Below are 24249 nucleotides of genomic sequence, written 5' to 3'. Positions count from 1 at the left end.
TTCCCCTAGGGAGGTGATTTCTTTCTCTCTGTCTCTTTATCTTTCTAACTATGGTGAGCACACATGCCCTATAGCAAAACTTAAACAAAAAAAAGGTAGCTAACTCTTAATAGTTTTTAGGTACTATCTGCACAGATGTATGTAAAAACTTTTTCTCTGCTTGGGCAGAACTCATCGTCTTTTTGTACTTCTCCAACAAATCCATGTGCATTCGCAGTTTCCACAGCGAGAGGGAAGGGGGTGTAACGTACACTAGTTTTCAGCAGTAGATGTGTAATGAGCCTGGGATTGTTTCCTGTGTGCACACATCACCTGGAAGCAAGCCCAAATAGAAACAAATGGGACCACGCGTGGTTGGATAATACAGTCCACTTAAAGTGTTTAAACTTGTTTAAATGAACCCACTAGAATAAGCCAATAATCTCCAGGGCTCCAGAGGGCCCAAGAACTCCCGGAAACAGCATGTACAATTCCGTGTGTGCCTATGTACATTTTCTCATAAACTTAACTGTGGTATCATTTGAGGCCATGACCTCAAAAAGGTTAAGAACTACTGAGCCAGATGAAAACACATCATGGAAACAAACTCCTGCCTTCTCTCTGTACTTCGGCCACCAGCATCTTCCTCCACTAAAAATTAAGTGTCCACATGCCAACTAACAGAGGCAGCACTATAACAGAAACATTATTCGGTTGGAACAGTAGTTTTTTTTTTTTTTGAGAGAGGTTTTCGCTATAGGGCGCGTGCGCTCGCCAGACAGACAGAGAGAGACATAGAGACAGAAAGCGAGAAATCACCCCCCCAGGGGGGATGGCCACGCCGCAATTCCTTCTCCTCCATTCTCCTCTCGGGATCTTGGGAACGCACGCACACGCGCCCGGCATGAGTTTTAAGCCACCGGGTCCGGGACGCGAACCGCGGTCGACTACGTGGGAGTCCAGCGACATAGCCATTACGCTAACTGCTGGTTCCCTCGGTTGGAACAGTTTTAAGACACTTACTGAACACTTTGTCCAAGGCATGAGGAAAACATGACCCAGGCCCTAAAAGCTTATAATCTAGTTGTAAACATTTATGTTTTAATAATAAGATAATACTGTATTATTAATAACAATAAACAAGGAGAAGGACTTTACAAAGAGCCACAGAAAAGATCATGCAAATTTTCAGAACTTGCACTTTGCATACAAACTAAGAGAGCAGACCAGAGAGCTACACCAGGTCAGATGAGGTCAGGAATGTTTTTTTGGCAGATTAACTTTTGGTCCTAATTTCCTTTTCTTCTTTAGCTAAGGAACATAAGAGTCAATATAATGTAGCACGGGTCACTTACTAACTTCGTCTCTGTGACATCTACCTCCTCCTCCATACCGAGTGAACTCAAGGAGCTGACACCCTCACGTAATCTAAACCAAGAGACAGTGCATAGCAGTAAGGGCAAATGTCAGATTTGAGAAAATAAATAACACTGAGCCTGTGGCAGCTAAGAACCTGGGGTCTGCAGGCTGGGACCACATGAGAGGCCTGGGTTCGACTCCTGGTCCAACTTAAGGTGCATGCCTGTAATCCCATTGTGGTGCAGGCCTGTAATCCCAGTGACTTGGGAGGCCGAGGCAGAACTGAGAGTTTAAGGGTGGCCAGGGAAACTTAGTGAGACCCTGTCTAAAAAAGCTGGTTATGGTGACGTGAGCCTGTGCTCTTGGCAACTCGGGAAACTGAGGCAGAGGGATCATGACACACAGGGAGACTGTCTTAACAAAAGAAAACTGGGGGGACCAGCAGGTGGTGTGGTGGTTAAGGAGCTGGGCACTCCCATATGGCCAAAAACAGTTCAAATCCCAGATCTGGTGGTTTGCTTTCTCACTTTCCTTCTCTCTCTGTCTCTCTCTGGTCAAAATAAAATGAATGAATAAATGAATGAATGAATAAATAAATAAATTCTAAAAATTGGGATAAATTCCTGGAAAAATGTTGGGTCCGAAACGGGACAGAATGGCAGGTGATAGACTCTACTGTGGGTCGAGCTGAGGCTGGGTAACAAGTCTTCGTCCTATTTTCTTTCCCTCATACTACCTTTGACAAATTATAGTTGCTCCAGCATACTGTAAGGAAGAAAATGCAGAACAGGAGGATAAGCATTCACAGAAGGTACAAGCAGACTCCTTGCCTATTCTCTCATACCGTAAGGACAAAGCGGTACAAGTCTGGCAGACAAATTTTTTTGGGGAAAAGCAGTGTCTGGAGTAGAAGTCTAAGACCTTCCCTGATGGTCAAGTCGTAAGAGCACTCAGGGAATCAAACAGGAATGCTTTTTTATGCACCATCTATGACACATAGTAAGTTAAGACCCAGCTTACACGGAAAAGTAATAAATCAGATAGAACAGTAAAACCACAAAAATACAAAGAGGGAGATAAAAGTAAATATACAGAGAAACATTTGAGAATACTGTGTGTAGATATAGTGGTTGAAATAAGAATTCAGTTCATAGGCTGAAACATGGTTATAGCTAAAGAAATAATCCATGGACTAGAAAACTTTATCAGGAGGCTTCAGAAATGAAAAATACTGGGAACCAGCAGTTAGCGTAATGAGTATGTCGCTGGACTCCCATGTAGTCGACCATGGTTCGCGTTCTGGACCCGGTGGCTTAAAACTCACGCCGGGCGCGTGTGCGTGTGTGCCCAAGATCCCGAGAGGAGAATGGAGGAGAAGGGATTGCGGCATGACCATCCCCCTGGGGGGTGATTTCTCGCTTTCTGTCTCTATGTCTCTCTCTGTCTGTCTGGTGAGCACACGCGCCCTATAGCAAAAACCTCTCCAAAAAAAAAAAGAAAGAAAGAAATGAAAAATACAGAAGAAATGAGTTATAAAATAATATACAAGTGTCAGTATCTATACACTAGAAGTTCCATAAAAAGAAAAAACTATCAACCAGAATAATTAGCTTAAATAATGATTAAATAATTTTTTTGAGGGCCAGCACATGGTGTAGAAGTTAAGGTGGCTGATAAGACAGCATGGTTGACAGCATGGTTCAAGTCTCAGACCTGCTAGCTTGAAAATAACACCAGGTGTGTGTGTCTGTGCTTGTACCCAAAATCCTAAGAGGAAAAGGGAGGAGAAGGGGTTGCAGCGTGGCCACTCTCCCTGGAAGGTGATTTCTTATTTTTCTCTCTGGCAAGCACACATGCCTTATAGCAAACAAATGAAAAAAAAAAAAAAACCTTTTTTTTTTTGGTAAAGAAAACTGGAAGATCTTACAGTATAGAACCATCACACTTTTAAGACAAAGCATAAAAAATTAAGAATATTGAGGAAAATTCTAAAAGTAGATCCTATATAAAGGAACATGGGCCAGAGCTGTGGTCTGGTGGCTTGATGGCCTGGTGATTAAGGTAGCAGGATCCCCATGGCCAACTGCATGACTTGAGAAACACTGGGCACGTGTGTGTGTGTGTGCACCCAAAATCCCAAAAGGAAGAAAAATGGAGAAGTGATTTTGGAGTGACCATTCCCCATAGGGGTGGTAGTGGGGATGCTTTCTCTTCTCCCTCTCTCTCCAACTGTCTCAGGTGATCACACATGTCCTCTAGCTAAAAAAAACAAACAAAAAAGAAAATGAAGCAATATTTTCAAAGCTTTCTTTAGAGCTTCAAAGTGTTTTTTTTCATCAATTGAGAAACTCTCTAGATTAAAAAAAAAATTCCTTACCATATTGTCCACAAGGGATTCAATAAAAAAAGAATACTTAAAAATAAAAAAGAGAATTAAAAAAAACAATAGCAGTCCATAAGGAAGGGGAAAATGCTCCTGAGTCTTTTTGTTTTGTTTTGTTTTGATAAAAGTTATTATTTATTTACTTCATGAAGAAGAGATACAGAGGTACAGAAAGAGACAGACAAGCACCCTCCACACCTCCACAGGCCCCACACTGTGGGCCTTTCTCGTCCTCCACGATCTGGGCATGCACGTGACCAGTGTGTGCACAGGCTGACCCAGGATCTAAACTTTGATCTTCACAATGGCCTGCAGCACCGTGGAGTGGCGAGCTACCACAGCAACACTAGGGCAGGGTCATTCTCCTTGGTGTTTAAGTAGCTTTGATAGAGAGGGAAAAGCAAAGCATCACAGCATCTAAATAAAAGGGATAATTGGCCAATAAAATAATCATGACTATAAAAAATTTAGAATGAAGATACAGTTACACAGAAGGGCCAGCTAGTGACGGGGTGGTTAAGGCAGCTAGATTCCCCCATGGCTGACTGAGCAGTCTAAGTCTCAGACCTGGTGACTTGAAAAACACATTGGGTGCGTGTGTATATGTGCCCAAAATCCTGGAAGGAGAATGGAGATGAAAGGACTGCAGTGTGGCCATTCCAATAAATGTTGGATGAATGAAGGACCTTGGGGTTATTTTCTGGCTTTCCCTCTGTCTGTCTCTCTCTATTGGTCTTTCCAGCCAGGACATGTGCCCTTTGGGAAATTTGGAAAAAAAAAATTCAGCATGGTTGCTGAATATCAAATCAATTAAAAAATTCATACTAAGACCTTGTACTAAGGCCAGCTAGTTCTCTTCATTTTCCATTGAGATATTGTACTTTTTTGGCCTCAATTTCCCTATAATTCTCCAACCACTCTTACATAAGTTTATTTGTTTTCCTTTCAAGGTCTACTGGTAAGTGTTTCCTACAGCTCTATCTTTGGTCATCAGATTTTTATTTACATACTTTAAAAAATATGATGACTTCCCAGTTTGTCTCCAGACAAGTTCTAGTCCCATATTTCCACCTGTTTAACATTCTCTGAAATTTATATTTATCACAGCCATTACTCACTTCTGAAACAAATGACCCCCTGCCAATTCTTCCTGGTCAACTGGATTAGTGTCACTCTTACCATTCTGAATGTCATCTAGGCATGAAATCTTTGACTTCTACTTTTGTTTACCGAAGACAGCGGGCATGCAATAAATGTTGGATGAATGAAAGACCTGGCAATGTTTCCTTTCACTCATTCTAATTAATCCGAAGCTTCAGTCCCCTATGATTACTAGATTACTACAGCAGCCTGTGTTATTCTTCCCAGCTGAGGAAGGTTCCACCCCACTAGACCAGAGGTTGGTACATTTTCTGTATAGTTTAACTTTGAAGCAGAACTCTGCCACTAATACACACAGAGCTGTAAAAAATCCATAAGAAAATTGGTGTGGCTATATTCCCTCAAAACATAATTTACAAAAATGGGTGGTGGGCCAAATTTGGTTCCTGGGCCATAGTTTGGTGACCTCTGCAGTAGACTATCAGGTGTTTTTAAACTAAAACTTCTCTTATCCCTGCTAATTCAATATAGAATTCAATTATGTGGGTATAGAAAAATCTAGTTTTTTTTTTTCCTTTTTTTCTTTACATATAACACAGGTTGCTAACTAGAAATTAAAATGAATTACTTAGGTATTCTGCTCATTACTTTCAAGACCTTATTTTCCCTTATAATTTATGGGCTTTGTAAGAATAATTTACTGGAAATTATATCAATAGTACTGTAAAGACTTTGATCTAAGCAGAACAAATTGGAAGAGTTGGCAGTCAAGTCATTTTTCTGTCTTTTGTGGAAGAATATATCAGGAATGATAGAAGGTGCCCATAAAAAAATTTTGATTCAGTGAAGCTGATTACAATGGCACTGATGGGCTTTTAATGTCAATAAGCAGGGAGGACCCAGAATTTTGCTAGCTACAAGAAAAATATAGCGACTTGTTCCTTCTTAGACCTTGAGATGAAACTTGGTTATAAAAGAAGGTATGAAGGTGTGAAAAAACAGTGCAGAATGGCAGCCTGGAAGCATCTTGCTGTTTTAGATAAGAACTCTGCTTTCTTTTTCCCCATATATTTTTTAAAAATATAATTCCTTTATCTCTTTAAAGAGACATAGAGACAGACAAAAGCCTTGACAAGATCCTGCCACACCAAGGATTCTCCTACCAGCCTCTTGGTAAGAACACAGGCAAGTACAGGCACATGACTGGTGTGCTCAGGTCCACCTGGGATCTGAACCTGGGCCTCCCATTTGGCTCCAGCACTATGTAATGACACCCTACTTCCTGTGCCACCACAACTGGGCTTCTTTTGCTCATATTAAAATAGTATTAGTCATCCCACAATGTATACACATATCAAAACATGAAGATGTACACCATAATCACATCATTTTTGTCTGTCAATTAAAAAATAAATAGCTTCTTCTGTGCTGGTAGTGCTCCTGTAGGTATGGCGAATGTTCCTAAAACTCTCTGGACTTTCTTTGCTTTCAAGATTACTTTTATTACTTTTGAGAGCGAGAACAAAGAGACACAGGTACCCCAACAAGAATATTCACATCACGATGCACCTCCACTCTCAGGCAACCCAGATCCTGGGCATGCACACTGGTGCCTGGGTGTGCTCAGGAAGGTCCTGGGGCATGAACCTAAGACCTTTCCCATGTAGGTCCAATTGTGTTACTTGCTGAATTTTCTGTAAGAAGTGTGGTAAGCACTTAACACACAGTACAAGAAGGGCAAGGATTTTCTATATCTGGATAAAGTGGCTTCATGACAGAAAGGAAAGCAGTGATGAAGGGCAAACCAAGCCAATTTTCTGCAAAGAGAAAGGCTAAACCTGCAAAATGGTTGTGCTAAGGGTTGAGTGCACTAAGGCCAATGGCAGATCTAAGAGAATGCTGGCTAGTACAAGATGCAAACATTCTGAACTGGAAGAAAATAAGAGTTCTAAATTTTATTTATTTATTTATTTTTATTATGAAGGCAGTAAAATAACAACAACAACAAAAAGAGATATGGACTTTTCCTTTACTATGTAAACAAATAACTATCTATGTCTCACATCAGTCCATGATCTTTGGGAGGACTGAGGAAAGTCAGAATCCCAGAGGTGATTCCAAAAGCAGCAGAACTCTTTCAGAGGAACCTGCGATCCTAAATGTCAGAATTGAAATAGTCTAGCCATCCTAAAGAGTATCTGTAGGAGTCAAAATCAGGAAGATTTAAACAAAGCTGATAGTACTCTCTGGATACATTCTGAATTTGGGTTAAAAAGCTGAGTTGTTAAAAGAGAATTTGTAATTACCTGGGGATGTGTGGTAAGCAAGGAAGATCCAGAGACGTAAGATACTTTCTCATAATGGGACTGGATAATCCAATTGGAACTTCCAAGGGCATAGCCAGAGCTTAGAGGAGTCACCTGGACTGCACCAAAAAGCTCCTAAAAGAGAACCGCAGTAAGGATGGGTGATAAGCCATTGACAGCGGCAACCAGATGCACTTGCTGGTAAAAAAAAAAAACAAAAACAAACAAACAAAAAAACATGGGCCAGCCCATGGCATGGTAGCTGGATCCCACATGGTTGACAATGTGGTTTGAGTCTTGGACCAAGTGGCTTGAGAAAAATGCTGGGTGAACATGCATGTGTGCCCAAAAGTCCAAAAGGAGGGAGAGATTTTGGTGTGACTATTCCCCCTGCAGGGTGCTTTCTCACTTTCCTTGTCTTTTTCTTTCCGTCTCTCTCCGGAGAGCACATGTATCCTCTGGCAAACTTAAACAAACAAACTAACAAACAAACAGATCTCTTTCAGTTTAGAGACAAATTCTTTTATTATTATCTTTTTTATTTTTTTTTAAGGTTTTTGCCATAGGCATGTGCACTAGACAGAGGGAAAGTGAGAAATCACTCCCTAAGGGGGATGGCCACACCACAATCCCTTCTCTTCCATCTCCTCTCTGGATTTTGGGCATGCATGCACACATGCCTGGCATGATTTTCAAGCCACTGGGTTCAGGACTTGAACTGCAGTCAGTCATGTAGAAAATCAGCTCCTTAACTACCATGCCACCTGCTGGCCCCAGAAACAAATTATTTTAAACTAAACCAGAAAGTTTACAGGAAAACAGGAAAATGATGAAAAACGTGGTAGGCACAAAAAGCAATTCTGTGATCTTTACTTGCAACCTCTCAGAATTACAACCATCTATGTCAACGGCACTTAGGATTCAGTTACTAGAAGGGAGAAATGGGGCCAGTCTTTGTGGCGCAGGTGGCAGCACAACGAACTGTGGTGCTGGAAGCCACGTCTGATCATGGATTCCAATCCCAGGTTGACCAGAGACCACTCCGGGTATGTGTGCATCCAACATCCTGACAAACTAGAGGGTGAGGGGAGGGGATCGCAGTGTGATGAGGGTGCCCATCAAGGGAGCCTATCCCTTTCTCTTTTGCTCATGAATAAAATAAATAAAATTTAAAGGCAGAGATGATTTACTGCCAAATGAATTGAAGAGTAAAATACTTTGGGGGGCCAGCAGGTGGTGTGGTGGTTAGGATGCTAGACTCCCACATGGCCAACCACAGTTCAAGTCCTGGATGTGGTAGCTTTTGTTCTCTCTGTGGTGAGAGCATATGCCCCTTAGCAAATTAATAATAGTGATAAACAAAATTAAATAATTCTTAAAAACAGGCAAACAAACAAACAAGAGGCCAGTAGGTGGCACGGTGGTTAAGGCGCTGGACTCCCACATGGCCAACTGCAGTTAAGAGTCCTGGACCTGGCGGCTTGCTTTCTCACTTTACCTCTTTCTCCCTCTGGTGAATATGTGTGCCCTATAGAAAATTAAATAATAATAATAGGTTTTAAAAATTAAATATATAATTCTTAAAAGAGTACTTTAGTTACCTTTTTTTGTTTCAGCTGTATGGCTCTTGTTATGTACCGAGTAGGTCTGGGCACAGGTTAGCAGAAATGAGAACCTTATCCAGCTAAGGCTCAAAAGTCCTACTTGCCGAACTGCATGTATGTTTCCTATTTTACTTGCCCAAAACCTGTGAAGTAGTGCGCACTGTCTTAATGTGAATGGGATGAGATACCCTTCTCCTGACTTGTTACAACATATTAGTCAAATGCTGGCTGGTGATGGGAAATGGGACGGCTTCAAGAGCACCATAAAAACTAGGGAGGGATGGAAGAAACAAAGGATGCTATCTTTTCACCTCTAGTACAAGATTCTCAATGACTGAATGGTTTAAGAAAGAAAACTTTAGGATCCTTCCAAAGAACAATATGAATTGAAAGTATTCATAAATTACTTAAACATTACATCAACACTCACAATTTTCTGAGAATATCCCACCAGCTGGATTTTACTAAGGGCAGAGTTCACCTCTTGCATTGTATAGCATCTTCTCCAGGTTGATACTTCCACTGCATCCTTGAGAGGAGAGGGCAGCAATCTATAAGGCATTGCAATGTCAATTACTAGGTGAGCATTTCTTCCATGTTATAGAGCCTTTCTTTCTTTGAATTTGTCCATCTTCTCTAAGTTGTCCAATTTATTGGCCTATGATCATTCATAGGGTTCCTTTATATATTTTTTGGCCAGAGGATGTGAATGCTCATGCAAGACACACACACACGCACACATGCACACACAGAGCAAGAAAGCAGCCCCCAATGGGGTATGGTCATGCCACAGTTTCTTCTCTTCCACTTCTCCATACTGCAAGGATTTGGAACACACATACTTCAGTGTGTTTTTCAAGCTCCTGGGGCCAGGATGCAAACCACATGGTTGGCCATGTAAGATCCAGCTCCTTCAATCTTTGGGCCATGGAGCTTGCCTTATAATCACTTTTATTTCTATAAGGTTGGTAATATTTTCTCTCCTCTTTCATTTCTGATTCTACTAATTTAAGTCTTCTCTCTTTTTTCTTGGTTGGTCTAGCTAAAGGTTTATCGATTTTGTTGATCTTTTAAGAAAGACTACCTTTTGATTTCATTAATTTTTTTCCTACTATGTTTCTATTCTCTATTTTGTTTATAAAGCAGATGGCTGGGCCCCCCCCCCCCATTCAGCCTGACAATCACTGCCATCTGATTGGATTATTTAATACATTCACATTTAATATTATTGATAGAGTTACTGAATTACGTATGCCAATTTAACTTTTTTCCTGTATAAAGCAGGTCTTTTTTTGCTTCTAGTCTTTTTTTGCTTCTATATTCCTCCTTTAGTACTTTCTTTTGTACTAAGTGATTTTTTTTAATGTAGCCTTTTAACTTTTCAACATTTTTTGCTATCTTTTTTAGTAATTGTTTTAGTGATCGCTCTAGGGCTTATCATATATGCCATTATCTAGAACATTTCTACATGATAGTTGACATTTCTTCCCAGTTCACAAAAGATAAATAGAATAAACTTTTCTGTGGGCCTGCAAAGCTGTAAAAGAGGACTAGGTTGAGTACAGCAGGTGACTTGGTGGTTAAGACACGACTCCCACATGGCCAACTGCAGTTCTCATCCTGGACCTGGTGGCTTGCTTTCTCACTCCCTTGCCTTCTCCCTGGTAAAATGTGAGATTAGAAAAATAATAATAATAAATAAAAATTAAATAATTCTTAAAAAGAAGAAAGAGAACTGGGTTGAATACATTATAGATGGGGCTTAGCATAAAAGAGGACAATAAAACATGATCTGTAAACCTTCACACCGTCATCGGAAACATTTCTTTAAACATGGGACCAGCAGATGGTGTAATGATTACATTGCTGGACTCCCACATAGTCAAATGTGGTGCGAGTCCCAAACCTGGTGGCTTAAAACTCATGCCGGGCGTGTGTACATGCATGCCCAAGAACCTGAAAAGATAATGGAGGAGAAAGAATTGTGGTGTGGTCATCCCCCTGGGGAATGACTGCTTGCTTTTTGTCTCTCTGGAGAGTGCACACACCCCATTACAAAGAACTTTCCAAAAAAGAAAAAACATCTTTTTTTTAAAAAAAAAAGAAAACATTTTTATTTAACTTTATTTATTAGAGCAAGAAAGAGAAAGAGAAAGAGAGAGAGAGCAAGTGAGAAAGCAAGCCGCCAGGTCCGGGACTTGAACCACAGTTGACCATATGGGAGTCCAGCGCTCTTAACTACCACACCACCTGCTAGTACCAGAAACATCTCTTTAGACAAGCAAAAATGTGAGATTAGAAAAACATTTTATCATTTGCTCTAAAGGAATTAGAAATAGATTTGGAATGGGACCAGCAGATGGCGTAATAGTTAAGTCACTAGTCTCCCTTGCAGTCGACTGTAGTTCAAGTGCTGGACCTGGAGGCTTAAAACTCACACTGGGCGCATGTGCATGCATGCCCAAGATCCCAAGAAGAGGATGTAGGAGAGGGGATTGTGGTGTGGCCATCATCCCCCCTGGTGGGTGATTTCTCACTTCCTGTCTCTCTGTCTCTCCAGTGAGTGTATGTGCCCTACAGCAAAAATCACTCTCAAAAAAAAAAAATTAATTAATTAATAAAAAGGAAAGAAATAGACTTGGAAGAGTGACTTTCCTAAAACTCACTGTATGACACAGGTCAAAGTATCAATACTTCTAGTAACTGAATTAGCCTCTCCTCTCTCTCCTGAAATAGGACTGAACAATAGGAGGGGGCTTCACACACAAACGCACACACACCCTCCTTCCCTCCCTCAAGAAAAACAGAAGACACAGCAAAAGCATTTCAGGAAGTGGAAAGTAGAAAGACTGACTTGGCAGACCCAGGAATGTTAAGTTCATGAATTTGTACTGCAGAATCCACAAAAAGTTTGGAAACTGGATATAATAAGTATACCCAAAGTGAAGGTAAGTCTAAAAAAGAGGATATGTTAAACTAAAGGATAAGGAAATACTTAGAACCTTCCAGCTCTCCCTCACTCCAGACAGCTCGGCAACTGCCCACACTCAGGCTTGTAACCAGAGGTTATTCTCTGAAGAGAGCATATACCAGAGTTGGTAGAAGGGGAAACCATCAACAACTAAGGCAGCCTTATCAAACAAAAATTTATATACTGAAAAGAACAATGTCAGTAGGCTAGGTCCTCTGGCCTAAAAAGCTAGAATAACCTCCTCTGAAGAACCTGATTGGCCCAAAGAAAAAATAAAGTAAAAAATCTTGACACAGGAGGTTCTACAATGAAATGCTTCCACCAGACTATTTCATGCTAAGATCCAGAAATCAATAATCCCTTCTCATGCACCCAGACTTTCTAAGCAATTTTTAAAAATTATCCAACTCTTAAATATAAACCAATAGCCAAGGAGTGTATATATTTGAGGTCTCTAAAATAATAAAGTATAAAGCAAACAGGTAAATGGAGCAAACAGGGAAATTAGAGGAAATAAATTAGGCAGTTAGAACAAAACAAAACCTCTATCATTACAATCCTTAGATAAAATGAGACAAGGGGCTAAGAACCAAGAAGAGATTGCTGCTGAAAAGGGAGAGCATAAAAAGAGAACTTAAAAAAAATCACAGTAATTTAAAAAAAGAAATAAAGAAATAAAAAAGTCCTTGGAGGTTAAAAATATGATACCATATAGACAATAAAAGTATGTCTATAAAACATTAGAATTTCAAAATAGGCTAAAAACATTTCAAAGTTACACAAACATGAGAACCACATATGTGAAAAATTAGAAAAGCTTCTAATAAAGTGACAACACTTGAACAATTAGAGACAAAAGAAAACATACTTTTGTAAATGAAGACTAATAGAAAAAAGTAGACAAACACAAAAAATAATGACACTAGAAAAAATGAAAGAAAAAGTTAAATAAGGGACCAGCAGTTAGCGTAATGGCTATGTCTCTGGACTTCTACGTAGTCAACCGCAGTTCACGTCCTGGACCCGGTGGCTTAAACTCATGCCGGGCACGTGTGCATGTGTGCCCAAGATCCCGAGAGGAGAATGGAAGAGAAGGGATTACAATGTGGCCATACCCCCCAGGGGGTGATCTCTTGCTTTCTATCTCTCTGTCTCTCTCTGTCTTTCTGGCAAGTGCATGCACCCTATAGCAAAAACCTCTCCCCCACAAAAAAAAAAAAAAAAAAGAAAAAAAGAAAAAAAAGAAAAAGTTAAATACCAAAACAAAATGAAGAGATGTAAAGAATTAGAAAGAACATGACAAATACTGAAAACAGGCAAAGAACATGATACATACAGATAATTGGAGTCCCTAACAGAAATCCAAGCAAGAACAAAACAAAGATTAAAAACTGTATTGGCTAAAATAAAGAGACTTGAAACTATATCCTAGAGAATACAGTACCCATCTGAGAACACAAACCCAGAATAATTAGCAGCAGACATATGCTGAGAAAATATTTAGACTATAAATAAACCTTAGGGTATGTATCTTGATGAGAATAGCAAGTGACTTACAAGGGAAAGGAAATTAGATTCCATTAGTTTTCTACAGCTATTTATTTATTTTGCCAGAGGAAGTGTATGCAAGCTGGACAGAGACAGGAAAGGGAAAGTGAGAAAGCACCATCTGTGGGGAACGGTCCCTGTACAATCCCTTCTCTCTCTCTCCTTGCTTTTGGGATTGTGGGCATACACACATGCCTGGTGTGATTTTAAGCTGCTGGGCCTGGGACTTGAACTGTGTAGTAAGCTACTGGGATCCAGCCACTTTACCCACCATACCACTAGCTGGCCCTCAACAGCAATAATTTCTATTAAGAAAAAAATGAAATAACATATTTAGATACTCAGAGAAGAAAAGGCAAGCCAAGGATGATACGTCTAGCATTTTTCATTTCCTTTTTTAAGATGTATTTTATTTTATTTATTATTTTTATTTAATTCACCAGAGAGAGTCAGAGAGAGAAAGGGAAAGTGAGAAAGCAAGCCGCCAGATCCAGGAGTTGAACCAGTCGGGCCATGTGGGTGTCTAGCCCCTCAACCACTACCTGCTAGTCCTTGAGCATTTTTCTATACATTTGTAATGCCAGGTACTTGGTGGGTACTCAACAAATAAATCTGAAGTCCACTGAATTCTGTATCTAAGCCACAAAATCTTTTTGTAACACCCTCTTTTACTCTTCCTAAATATTTAGTTACTTTGTCATTACTTCAATCTCGTAACATCTTGTCTAATTTAGCTTTCCCTAAAATTCTCTTATACTTCTTCAGGTCATAGTTACAGAGGCATTTACTGAGCCATTTAAAGCCATTAGGATTATTGGCTGATTTAGGATAAGTAGGATAAGAAAACCCAGGGGGGAACTAGTTCTGTTTTTTGTTTTTTTTTTTTTACTTTCTAATTTATCAAAGTAAAGTTCTCAGTCTAAATGATTCATAAGTACTTTCTAAAAGATTTCATTGTTTTGTTTTTTCTTATCACACTTGAGTGCCTAATAACCTTCTTTTTTAGTGCTTTGACATCATGCCAAAGCTTTGTTGCCTTTTCCTACATCCTTCCAGTACAAAAACACAAAGATTGTATGTTGTTTTTTTAAAAGAGCAAGAAAGTCCACAGGGCTCATTTATAAGCTGGTAAGTAAAACATTAGTTGGGCTCTTTCTAAGTTTGTGATGAATGAACGAATGAATATAATTAATATAAGAGCAAAATATAAAGAATCTAAGTAGTAAAAAAGTTTTTTCTCCTCTCATTACAGCAAAGACTTATATATTAATACATATATGTGGGTGGAGGGGGCTATGTTAGTACAGTGACCATAGTCTATATGGAATTTTCCCAAAGTGAAGTCTCAGACTCAAGCACTTTGCATTATTAATCTGAACCTAGATTATAATTTCTAAAGTTTGTTTTAGACCAGGTTATCTCCACAGAGAACAAAGGGAATTGTTTAGGCTGCCAAAACATAAAAGGAGTAAGTCTTGAGAGTACCAAAACTACCTTTGCTCTAAATTTATTCTCATGAAAAAAAATCTCTTTATCTATAATTTGATTTCTTGATCAGATTGCTCACTGGACGTGTCCTAGATAGACCCTGGTGTTTTACTGAGCACCTACTCTCTGCCTGGCATTGTTTTAAGAACTTGACTTAAATTATTCATTCTCACAATGAATTATAACGTTCTTACAACAACTCTAAAATTGCTAATATCATTCCTATTTTATGAACAAGGAAACAGAGCCCTTCTAGAAGAAATCAACTGTCACAGCTACTAAGAAATAGATCTGAAATTCATTCACCAGTCTATTGGACCTCCAAAACCATAGTTTTAAATTTTCTTCCTATTATATAGTTAGAACTGATAAATTCCTTTACAAATGCCCAAGCAGTAGAACTTCAACTTTAATATGCATGCTGCTTCTTTTACGTCTATCATAAGGTGTGAACCCACGTTTTAAGCTCTGAGCACTAAAAACTGCCATAACAATTTAGCCAGGAATATACCATTGCTTAATTCCTTAATGCTGAAAGGATGATGATGATATTTTACGATGATTTATCCTTAATTATAATTGTAGATTTCTAATCTTATATAAAAAAAATCCTTTGACAAAAACAAGAAAAAATCTTAGAGGCTGGGTTAGTTTCTTCAGTAGACTATTTTGCTTTAAATTCTCCCATTTAAAACCTAAGTGAGTATGGAAATCAAAGATTCAAAAATCATATTGCAAGGGATTCTTCTTGTTTTTCCCTTCAAAATCCATCTCTTTTCAAGAGAGTAAAATGCAATGTCAAAATTTGGAAGATAGATGGCTAACTTCTTCTAAATAAATCTCAAAGAGTAGTGTCAACTGAGGCAGGAAGTCATACGGCAGCCAGAATATAAGAGTAATTGTTTTTGGGGAGTATACATACTAATAATAAATCAAATTCTAAGTCAAACTAACTTCAAATGATTTAAAGAAATTTGTCAGAGTCTTTTGATGAATGAGTTTGAAAATATTTAATTTACTGTTTTCTTAGTTGATGGTCTTATTAGTAAGTTAAGCTACTAACATGCATTAATTGTGGGCCCTTGACCAAGATCTGTTTTGAGACTGCTTGTGTGAGGTTAAAGTGTAACTCAAAAACTGGGGCTGCGACCGCAAGTCCAGCTAACAGAGGTGTTTTGCTTGGATCACATGCAAGATTTTATTTCAATGTGTGAGCCAACATTTTAAAAGGATTAAAAACATCACATTTAAAAATCTAGATTTTAAGCTTCTCTTAGGGGGGGGGGAAAGGAAGATTTGGCAGTGATGTGCTCACATTCCCATATGGTTACAACCTGCTGGAAGTTGTGTATCAGCTGCCCGCTTTGAGGGGTTTGGTTGCGACTCTGCAGCTCCCACCTGGCCACTTCCTTTCCTTAGCCCTATAGTCACGTACACCTGTGACCTCCACTTTAGAAAGACCAGACAGGGAATGCACGGGAATTATGGGGGAAAGCAACAACAAAATAGAAGACACAACCTATATTACTTGGGAAAATTTTTAATGACCTAGACATAAAAAACCAGTTTCTCAATAATAGCACGTTGCAAGGCTTTGAGATACTAGATATCAATAGGTTCATGAGAGAAATCTAAAGGTGGTATAAATCCTTCAGCACAAATACTGTTCAAATGAAGCCCTTTTAGTATTTTGGCTCAAAGTTAAATTCTAGAAGAAAATTTTAAAAGAACTCTCTTAACTGGTACCAATTATGAAACAAACAGCTCTTCAAATTCTTGTACCACTTCTAATATTTCTGCTGAGTTTATGCAGGAAAAAAAAAAGAACATGGTTTTCTCGATATATCTAATACCTCAGCATATTCTTTCCAATAACTAGATTCTTCTCTTTCTCTATGGATAACTATCGTTCATATCATGCTTAAAAGCTAAAACAAAACACTTGACCAACGTCAGAGTGAAAACTTTCTCCCATAGTGCAGGTTATTCTCCTTGCTCCTCTAACAGGTTAGCTTTCAACAGTTTTACTTTTATTTATTTATTTTTTTCTTCAGTTTGCCATAGGTGTGTGCACTCGCTGAAGAACAGAGAGAGATGGTGTGAGGGAACATGAGAAATCACTTTCTGGGGGTATGGCCATACTGCAATCCCTTCTCCTCCCTTCTGTTTCTGGGATTTGGGGCATGCATGTACACATGCCTGGTGTGATTTTCAAGGGTTTGGGACTTGAACTGCGGTTAGCCATGCAGGAGTCTAGCACCTTCAGCCATTACGCCACCTGCTGCAGCAACAACTTTTAATGTTTGCCCATCTGGTGGCAAGATGAGAAACTCAAAGTATTATTTCAACAATCATCTCCTTTTAAAAGGACAATTTCCTAACTGTCTTATGAAATAACTTTCAGGCCCCCTCACTAGCCCTCTCCTTCAAGTTCCATCCACAATCTATCCATAATACAACGTGGAGCTTCTGTTCTAAACCAGTTATTTTGTTGTTCTTAACAAAGAATGGAAAGCAAATGAAATCTGCCGAAGACTTTGCCCAAGGTCACAAAAGAAAAGGTAAAATAAAGACTTAGGACTTCCTAAGACTTGGCCCAGGGTCTGGGAGTCAGGAAATACTGACCTTTGAACACCACTTCTGGTGTGCCATAAATACTTGCAGCAGAATACTAGAAAGGGTATATATTTAAAAGGAGGAAGTAAGGGGAGCCAAAAGATAAACGCTCTGTGGGAAAAGAAAACAAGATCCTAAGGCTTCTAAGGAGGGAGATGTAGGAAACTGGGGTCCTCTATGGTCCACTGGGCTCAGAGAGGGAAAGCGAACAGGGAAGGTGGTATGTGATGGGCAAGACAAAAGACAGTTGAGAGAGAATGCAACATGCACGGGGAGGACCACGCACTTCGCTAGCAGGAAGCTATTCAAGCACACATGCTTCCTAATGTGAAGCCACATGTATCCCCAAAGAAGGAAACAGGCCAACAGAAGATCCATAAAACACAGGAGAAAATGTGCACGGATACGATACACTTCCTCTTCTCTACATGAGAAGGGGCGTGTTGTACACAAAAGACAGCCCAGCAGAGGGGTCAGGAGTACAGACTGCAGTCAGATTAGTTGATGGTCTGGGTTTGAATTTCGATCCTATCATTCATTACATGGGCGACCTTAGGCAAGTTACTCAACCTCCTAGTTAAAATGGCAATAACACCAGGACCTACCTCACAGAGTTGTTAAAGGATTAAATAAATTAAGTAACACATTTAGAATAGTGTCAGGCAAACGTTGAGTGCTACATAAATTAAATAAAATAAATAAGATACACAAAGAAATGTACAGAGACTCAAGCTTTTAGCTCTAAAATAGTGATGACAGAAAAACAAAGTCTATTTTTTGCTGTGGTTTTAAGTAATTCCTCTAAAATTCATGTATTAAAAGTTGGTTGTAATGGTATAAAGAGGGTAGGAGTGAAATCTGATATGGGATTAAAAGGTAGAGGCTTTAGAAGGAATAAGGATTAAATAAAGTCATCAGTGTAGGGGCCCCATGACTGAAGACTGGTACGCTTATAAGAGGGAAGGTGACATGGACACAGATACAAGCTCTCTCATCATGTAATGCCCTGTCCTACCTTGCGACTCTGCAGAGAGATCCCACCAACAAGAAGACCCTCATCAGATGTGGCCTCCTTGACCTTGGGACCCTAAAACCATGAGCTAAATAAACCTCTGTTCTTTTAAAACTACCCAGAGTGGGTATTCAGTTTTTAGACGACAGAGAATGGACTAACACATTCTTCTAGTTACGTATACGCATTCTTGTAGAAAGAAGAGTTGCAAAATCTATGACAAGCAGATGGCTAATTTATCACTGATGGAGGGGCAAAGAATCAGTGATAAGACAGCTGTGTACAGCGGGCTTTGGTAGGAGTGTATAGAACATCGACTGCCTGAAAAGTAAGCAGCCTAGTTTTTACTCCAGACTCTGGATGCTGTGTCCAGAAGGCGAGGCTTACCGTGGTGCCTGGAAGGAAAGGCAGCAACTGCTAGGGTTAGACAAAGTCCAGCATGTTAACACTGACTGGTGTCCTCTGCTGCCAACTTAGTAACAGAGCAAGAAAGTAGACTCAGGCTGCCCTCTTGCTTCACAATATTTCTACTTACATCACCTCTTTCAATCTGGTTCCTATACTACCATCCTGCAATCTGCCTCTCCCATATTGATAATGACTTCCCAATTTTCATAGCCTAAGGCCTCATCTCCACTTTACTTGATGATATTCCTGCAGCACCTGAGACTGCGGCAAGTCTGGTATTTTTGGAAACTTCTTTTGACCCTTGACTTCCACTAATCTCTCCTCCTGTTTTTCTAATTATTACTGCACGGCCTCTTTTACAATTCTTACCAATTCTATCTCAGAAATTTCTGTGTTAAGAGTCTTCCTCTTCATGCTCACAGATACAGCCTTAGTTCAAGCCTTTGTCACCTCCTCTGGTCTCTGAAGCAGTCATATTGCTGGTCTTCCTGCTTCCATCTCTGCATTCCCATCTAACCCCCATTTTCTTTGAAAATTACTTTTTCCAAAACAACTGCAATTGTGTCTTTTTCCTCTTAATCAACTTCCACCAGACTGCACACTCTCAACTACATAAACTTCGAGCTTCATACATCAGAGCATTATCTTGCCCCTACTTACGTTCACCTTTGACCTCTCCACTCTGCCCACCCTATTCCAACAATGAACTTCTAACTGTTCCCAGAATATGCTATATCCTATGACACTATGCCTGGCATCCTTTTCCTGACCCTTTCCATCTGGAAAAATCCCTTTCTTCCTCCAGATCCACCTTAGTTATCATTTCCTAAGGAACAGCCTCCTCAGCTTCCTTAAACAGAGTTCCTCATTTTCTGAGTACCTACAGCACTGCAGTCAAATTCTCCTATAAGACATGCTTTGCAAGACCTGTTGAACTACCTCATTTTCCACCGAACTGGAACACCCCAAAGACAGACCTATTCTCCCAAACTCTCATACCTAGCACAGTACCTTGTGCATAGCTGCCTCTCAAAAACTGTTAGCTGAACTAAACATAATCCTTTCACATTATAGTGAAAAGAGACCATTGACTTCTAATAGGATCAATGTTTCAGCATAAAATAAGAGATCGAATGAGACTATTTTGCAAAGCATATGGCTCTGTAGTCAACAGAGAGAGAGAAGGGTGTTCCTCACCTCTGAATGTCCTTATTCTTCCACAAGGAGGCAGACTGAGCCTTTGGCACTCTTTCAATGAAATTCACCAACTCTTCCATGAGAAGCCTGAGTTTAAGCAAAAAAAAAAAAAAAAGAAAGAAAGAAAGAAAAGGGATGACTAGATGACTATTCATAGAAAAAATTAGAAAACACCAGGCTCTTTTTTGGGGGGCTCTGGGGATAGGTTTTTGCTATAGGGCGCATGTGCTTCCCAGAAAGACAGAGACAGACAGAGAGACAGAAAGCGAGAAATTGCCCCCCATGGGGGATGGCCATGCCGTAATCCCTTCTCCGTTCTCCTCTCAAGATCTTGGGCACGCACGCACACGTGCCTGGCATGAGTTTAAGCTACTGGGTCTGGGACTCGAACCACAGTCAACTACATGGGAGTCCAGCGACATAGCCATTATGCCAACTGCTGGTCCCAGAAAACACCAAGCTCTAATACTGCAGCCAAGAGGAATGGACTTGACCACCTCCTCTTACCCAATCTCATCATCTTCCTTTGCTGCATATAAACTCAAGCACCATTTTACATAATTTTGGTTTACCTTAAACAAAAATCTCACCTTCTGATTGAATTTCATTATTAAAAATTCTGAAATTCAATGATTTACTTCATCTTCAAAACAAGCCTGTTGTATTTCTTGTCTCTAAACACTAAACTGTAGAAGTATAGAAGTATCTGATTTTGGGGGCAGCAGGAGTAAGGAGTAGGTTATGTTTTAAAATGACAATGTTAAAATATCAAAAAAATGTTTTTGTGATATGTCTTTCAGAAATTAGCTAAATTCCACATAGAAGAATAGTTTAAGTAATTCCAAAAATTTAACTAAAGGACCTGCCAAAAAAAAAAAAAAAAAAGAGCTCTTCATGAGATCACGAGATGGAATACCACAGAATCGTAACTGAGGGAATCTGAGAAAAGTAAGAAATGCCACCCTTGATTGTATCAAGTGCACGCATGCTCTGAAGATTCACTGGACAGAGAACTGTTAGAATTCTCAATGGCTCAAGGATGACCAAAATGAGCAAAACAGCTTTCGGACATCTTGCATCCTTTTTCATAATCTAGTACTGATGACCTGTATTGACTTTAATCCCCTCCAAATCAATATATAGAAATGGACAGCCATAAATTTATTAACATTTCAGAGCTGAACAAATTCATTCCATTTTCACTTATTTATGAGTTCTAATAACATCATATGCTTTCATCTTGAAGGAGAGTGCAAGTTCTAGCACCCCAAGACCTGGACTCACCGATTTGTAAATCAGCAGGGCAGACCCAGTCCCAATACTCATGAAATTTATAATCTGCTGCAACTACCTGCAGACAGAGACCTGCCCTGTTATAATCCTGCCTCAGCTTCCCAAGTTGCTGGGGCTACAGGCGTACATTACTGTGTCTGGTTCTTCCCGGTACGATCTCACTATGCTGCCCACACTGATCACAAGCTGGGGTCCTCCTGCCTTCCAGTTCCCACAAGAAATAGGGACTGTAGGTGCACACCGCTGCTCCCGGATTTTTAGGGTGGGCCAGGAATCAAAGTGGGGCCTTCCATGTGGCCTCAGTCTGTTGCTAAGTAGCATGCACTATCCCATCTGAGCTCCATAGGCTCATTATTGCTCTGGCTGTAGCTCTCATAAAAATGGTCTGGTGTGCGTGCCACCCAGGTGGTTCGGCGGTTAGGCAGCTGGATCCCCCATGGCTGACTGCATGGTTCAAGTCCCAGACCTCGTGGCTTGGAAAACACACTGGGTGCATGTGCATGTATGCCCAAAGATCCCGAGAGAATGGATAAAGGACTGCAATATGGTCATCCTCCCGGGAATACACTTTCTCACTTTCTTTCTCCGTCTCTCTCTGGTAGGCATATATATTTTATAGCAAATTAAAACAAGACAAAACAAAGTCTGGTGTGCTTATCCTCATGCTTTCAGTTTTTCATCCTTGACTAAGTTTTTTAGTTTTTCCTCTCTCTGAAACTGATCTATCTCTTTGAATGTTTTACTCTAAAATGGCCCCTCCTCAGATTCCTTATGGCTTTCTGTACACACTACAGATAATGTGGTTTGACACAAAAACAGTAAAATATTGTTTCACTTTTAATAATTCCTACTTGTTGGACATCTGCAAGACATAAGAATCCAACCTAGCAGTCTACAGGACCCTGACAATTTTAACTTATACCACAATATTTATTTCGAAACATGAAACTTTTTTCCCCTGGGAGTGATTCTCTTCACCTAATTGTTTTTTTTTTTCGGTAAATGATGCTATGGTTACTTGCACCAACCACTGGTCTCATGAAAGGTTGATAGGCTGAGGAAGGGACAGTAGAGCGTTCTCAGAGCAAGGGAAAACTACAGTTTCATTCTTTGGAGTGCCAAGAATAAACCATCAACCGCAAGAGACAACTTGGCCATCAAATTACCCATCTATTCCCTGTTTTCTACAGGCTGTCTTTATTTATAGTCTGCTGTAAACCATAAAAGAAGGGAAAATTTGAAAGCAAAGTAATAAAAGTTCTTCTTTAATTATGCTATGTTCTTTTCCTGTGAAGCACTTTGACTCCTGTCTTTGTGGCATTTTCTTAAATATTACCTCTGCTAATTAGTATCATCTACACAGACGAACTGTCTCCACAATCTCCTTCCAGTTTATGTGCTTTCTTGGTTCATTTGTTTGTTTGTTTGTTTGTTTTGAAAAGACAAAAACGACCACTGGGAACATTGATCTCCGGGCATTTCCACTGAACATGTCTTTATCTAGAGTTGACTACTCCTGCCTGTTCTTTGTTGTTCAGGAGGAAGCAGCAATCACTACTGGCATGACACTCTACTGAAGCAGGGGCTCATCGCCACACCGTAAGAACAAACACGCTCACCTGCCGATCTGCACGGTGGGCTCTGTGGCATACACGGTGCCGGTGAATCCAGTGTGCTCAGTGATGTAGGGCAGTGCCATCATGCAGTGATAGTTAGAGATGAGAATCACATCGACTGTAGACAGATCTATTAGCTCGGTCTGAAAAGAAAGTGGGGGGAATGATTCATATCTGTTCAGAGCGCATAGATCAACATGACGTGCCTGAAAAATGATGGCAGGATGCGGAGTAGGTTTTGTACTACAGAATTGTGATGTCTTTTTTGCAACACTTCCATTTTCCCATTTTAGACAATTTCTAATACTGACATGAGGTAGCAGGATGGGATAGCTAACGAGAATGCAGCCAGTCCACTAGCAGCGCTATGATTTTACTAGAATAAGGTCTTCTGCGATAGATCTATGAGGATAAGTGACAATGGGACATTTCAGTAGCTGCCTGGCAAGGAATCAGGCAACCTGAAGCAGAGAGAACACAATACAAGCAAACCTAAGGACATACTAGGGTATAACGCACCACTGCAGGAGAGGAACGGCAAACAGCAGAAGCAACCTGCAGAACCTACAGATCCTCAAAGTCAAATGTGGGGGCGACTTTTTTTTTTTTTTAAGGCAATTTTGACCACTAGTGCTGGAAATAAAGCCCAAACAAATGCAGTGGCAAAGTCATGAACGAAAACTCCATTCTAAGAGTCTCTCCTAATGGTAACCCCAAATCTGCCCTTATGGTCATGTGACAAAGGAAAAGACTGGCTAGCGAGGAAAAATGCTATCCACTGGTCAGTTTCATGAAAACTTTTTCTGTAGAAGTGAATTTTTTTCCTGTAAATTTAAGTCCTATGTGTCTATTAAGGCTCAATGCTCATCTCCCAGAACATCTTCCTGATTTGCCCAAGTGAAAGCAGCCACTCCTCCCGGGAAGTCCCGAAGTACTCTATGGGTATCCCTCTTCTGACAGTCATCACTCTGTACAATGGCGCCTCAAAGTAGCACGCTGTCCTCTGTGACTCCTTCTGCCACCCTGTGCGGGTCAGTACATAATGGCCTTGGTGGATTTTGTTGAATAAATGCAGCCTTATAAGAATAAGTGAGACCCTGTGGTTATGAGACATCACATCACTCACTGGAGTTCTTCCTCATGGAGGAGCTAACCCCAGGAAACTAGAGTACTAAGGACGAGCACTAGCTAAGTCAACGAGTGAGAAAGAAATTTAACATCCAAATCACATTTACATATATGTATGAGTATATTTACTTACCTTTGATGAAATCTAATACAGATCATTCTTTTTTACTGTCAGTGTGTGAGCTCACCAGAGAGGGGGAGAGAGAGAGAGAGAAAGAGAGAGCGAGAGAGGAAGCACAC

General features: G+C 40.1%; 1 protein-coding gene across 2 annotated transcripts in view; it reads right to left on the bottom strand.

The window, feature by feature from the left end:
* Window positions 1–24249, bottom strand: part of INTS9 (integrator complex subunit 9) — a 93333-nt gene that overhangs the window by 21497 nt on the left and 47587 nt on the right. The window contains exons 5-8 of one of the 2 annotated variants that reach the window (XM_006153203.3): window positions 22885–23024; window positions 19973–20059; window positions 9163–9283; window positions 7129–7263 (exon numbers count right to left, since the gene is read on the bottom strand). In XM_006153203.3, the coding sequence (XP_006153265.1) occupies window positions 7129–7263; window positions 9163–9283; window positions 19973–20059; window positions 22885–23024 (483 nt within the window). The remainder of the gene's footprint in view (window positions 1–7128; window positions 7264–9162; window positions 9284–19972; window positions 20060–22884; window positions 23025–24249) is intronic. The other variant, XM_027773720.1, reaches the window with a different exon arrangement.

This window comes from Tupaia chinensis, unplaced genomic scaffold (genome assembly GCF_000334495.1).
Source record: "Tupaia chinensis unplaced genomic scaffold, TupChi_1.0 Scaffold000366_1, whole genome shotgun sequence".
Taxonomy (NCBI): domain Eukaryota; kingdom Metazoa; phylum Chordata; class Mammalia; order Scandentia; family Tupaiidae; genus Tupaia; species Tupaia belangeri.
Note: the sequence above shows the minus strand (reverse complement) of the source record. Positions and strands in the feature narration are given on the sequence as shown.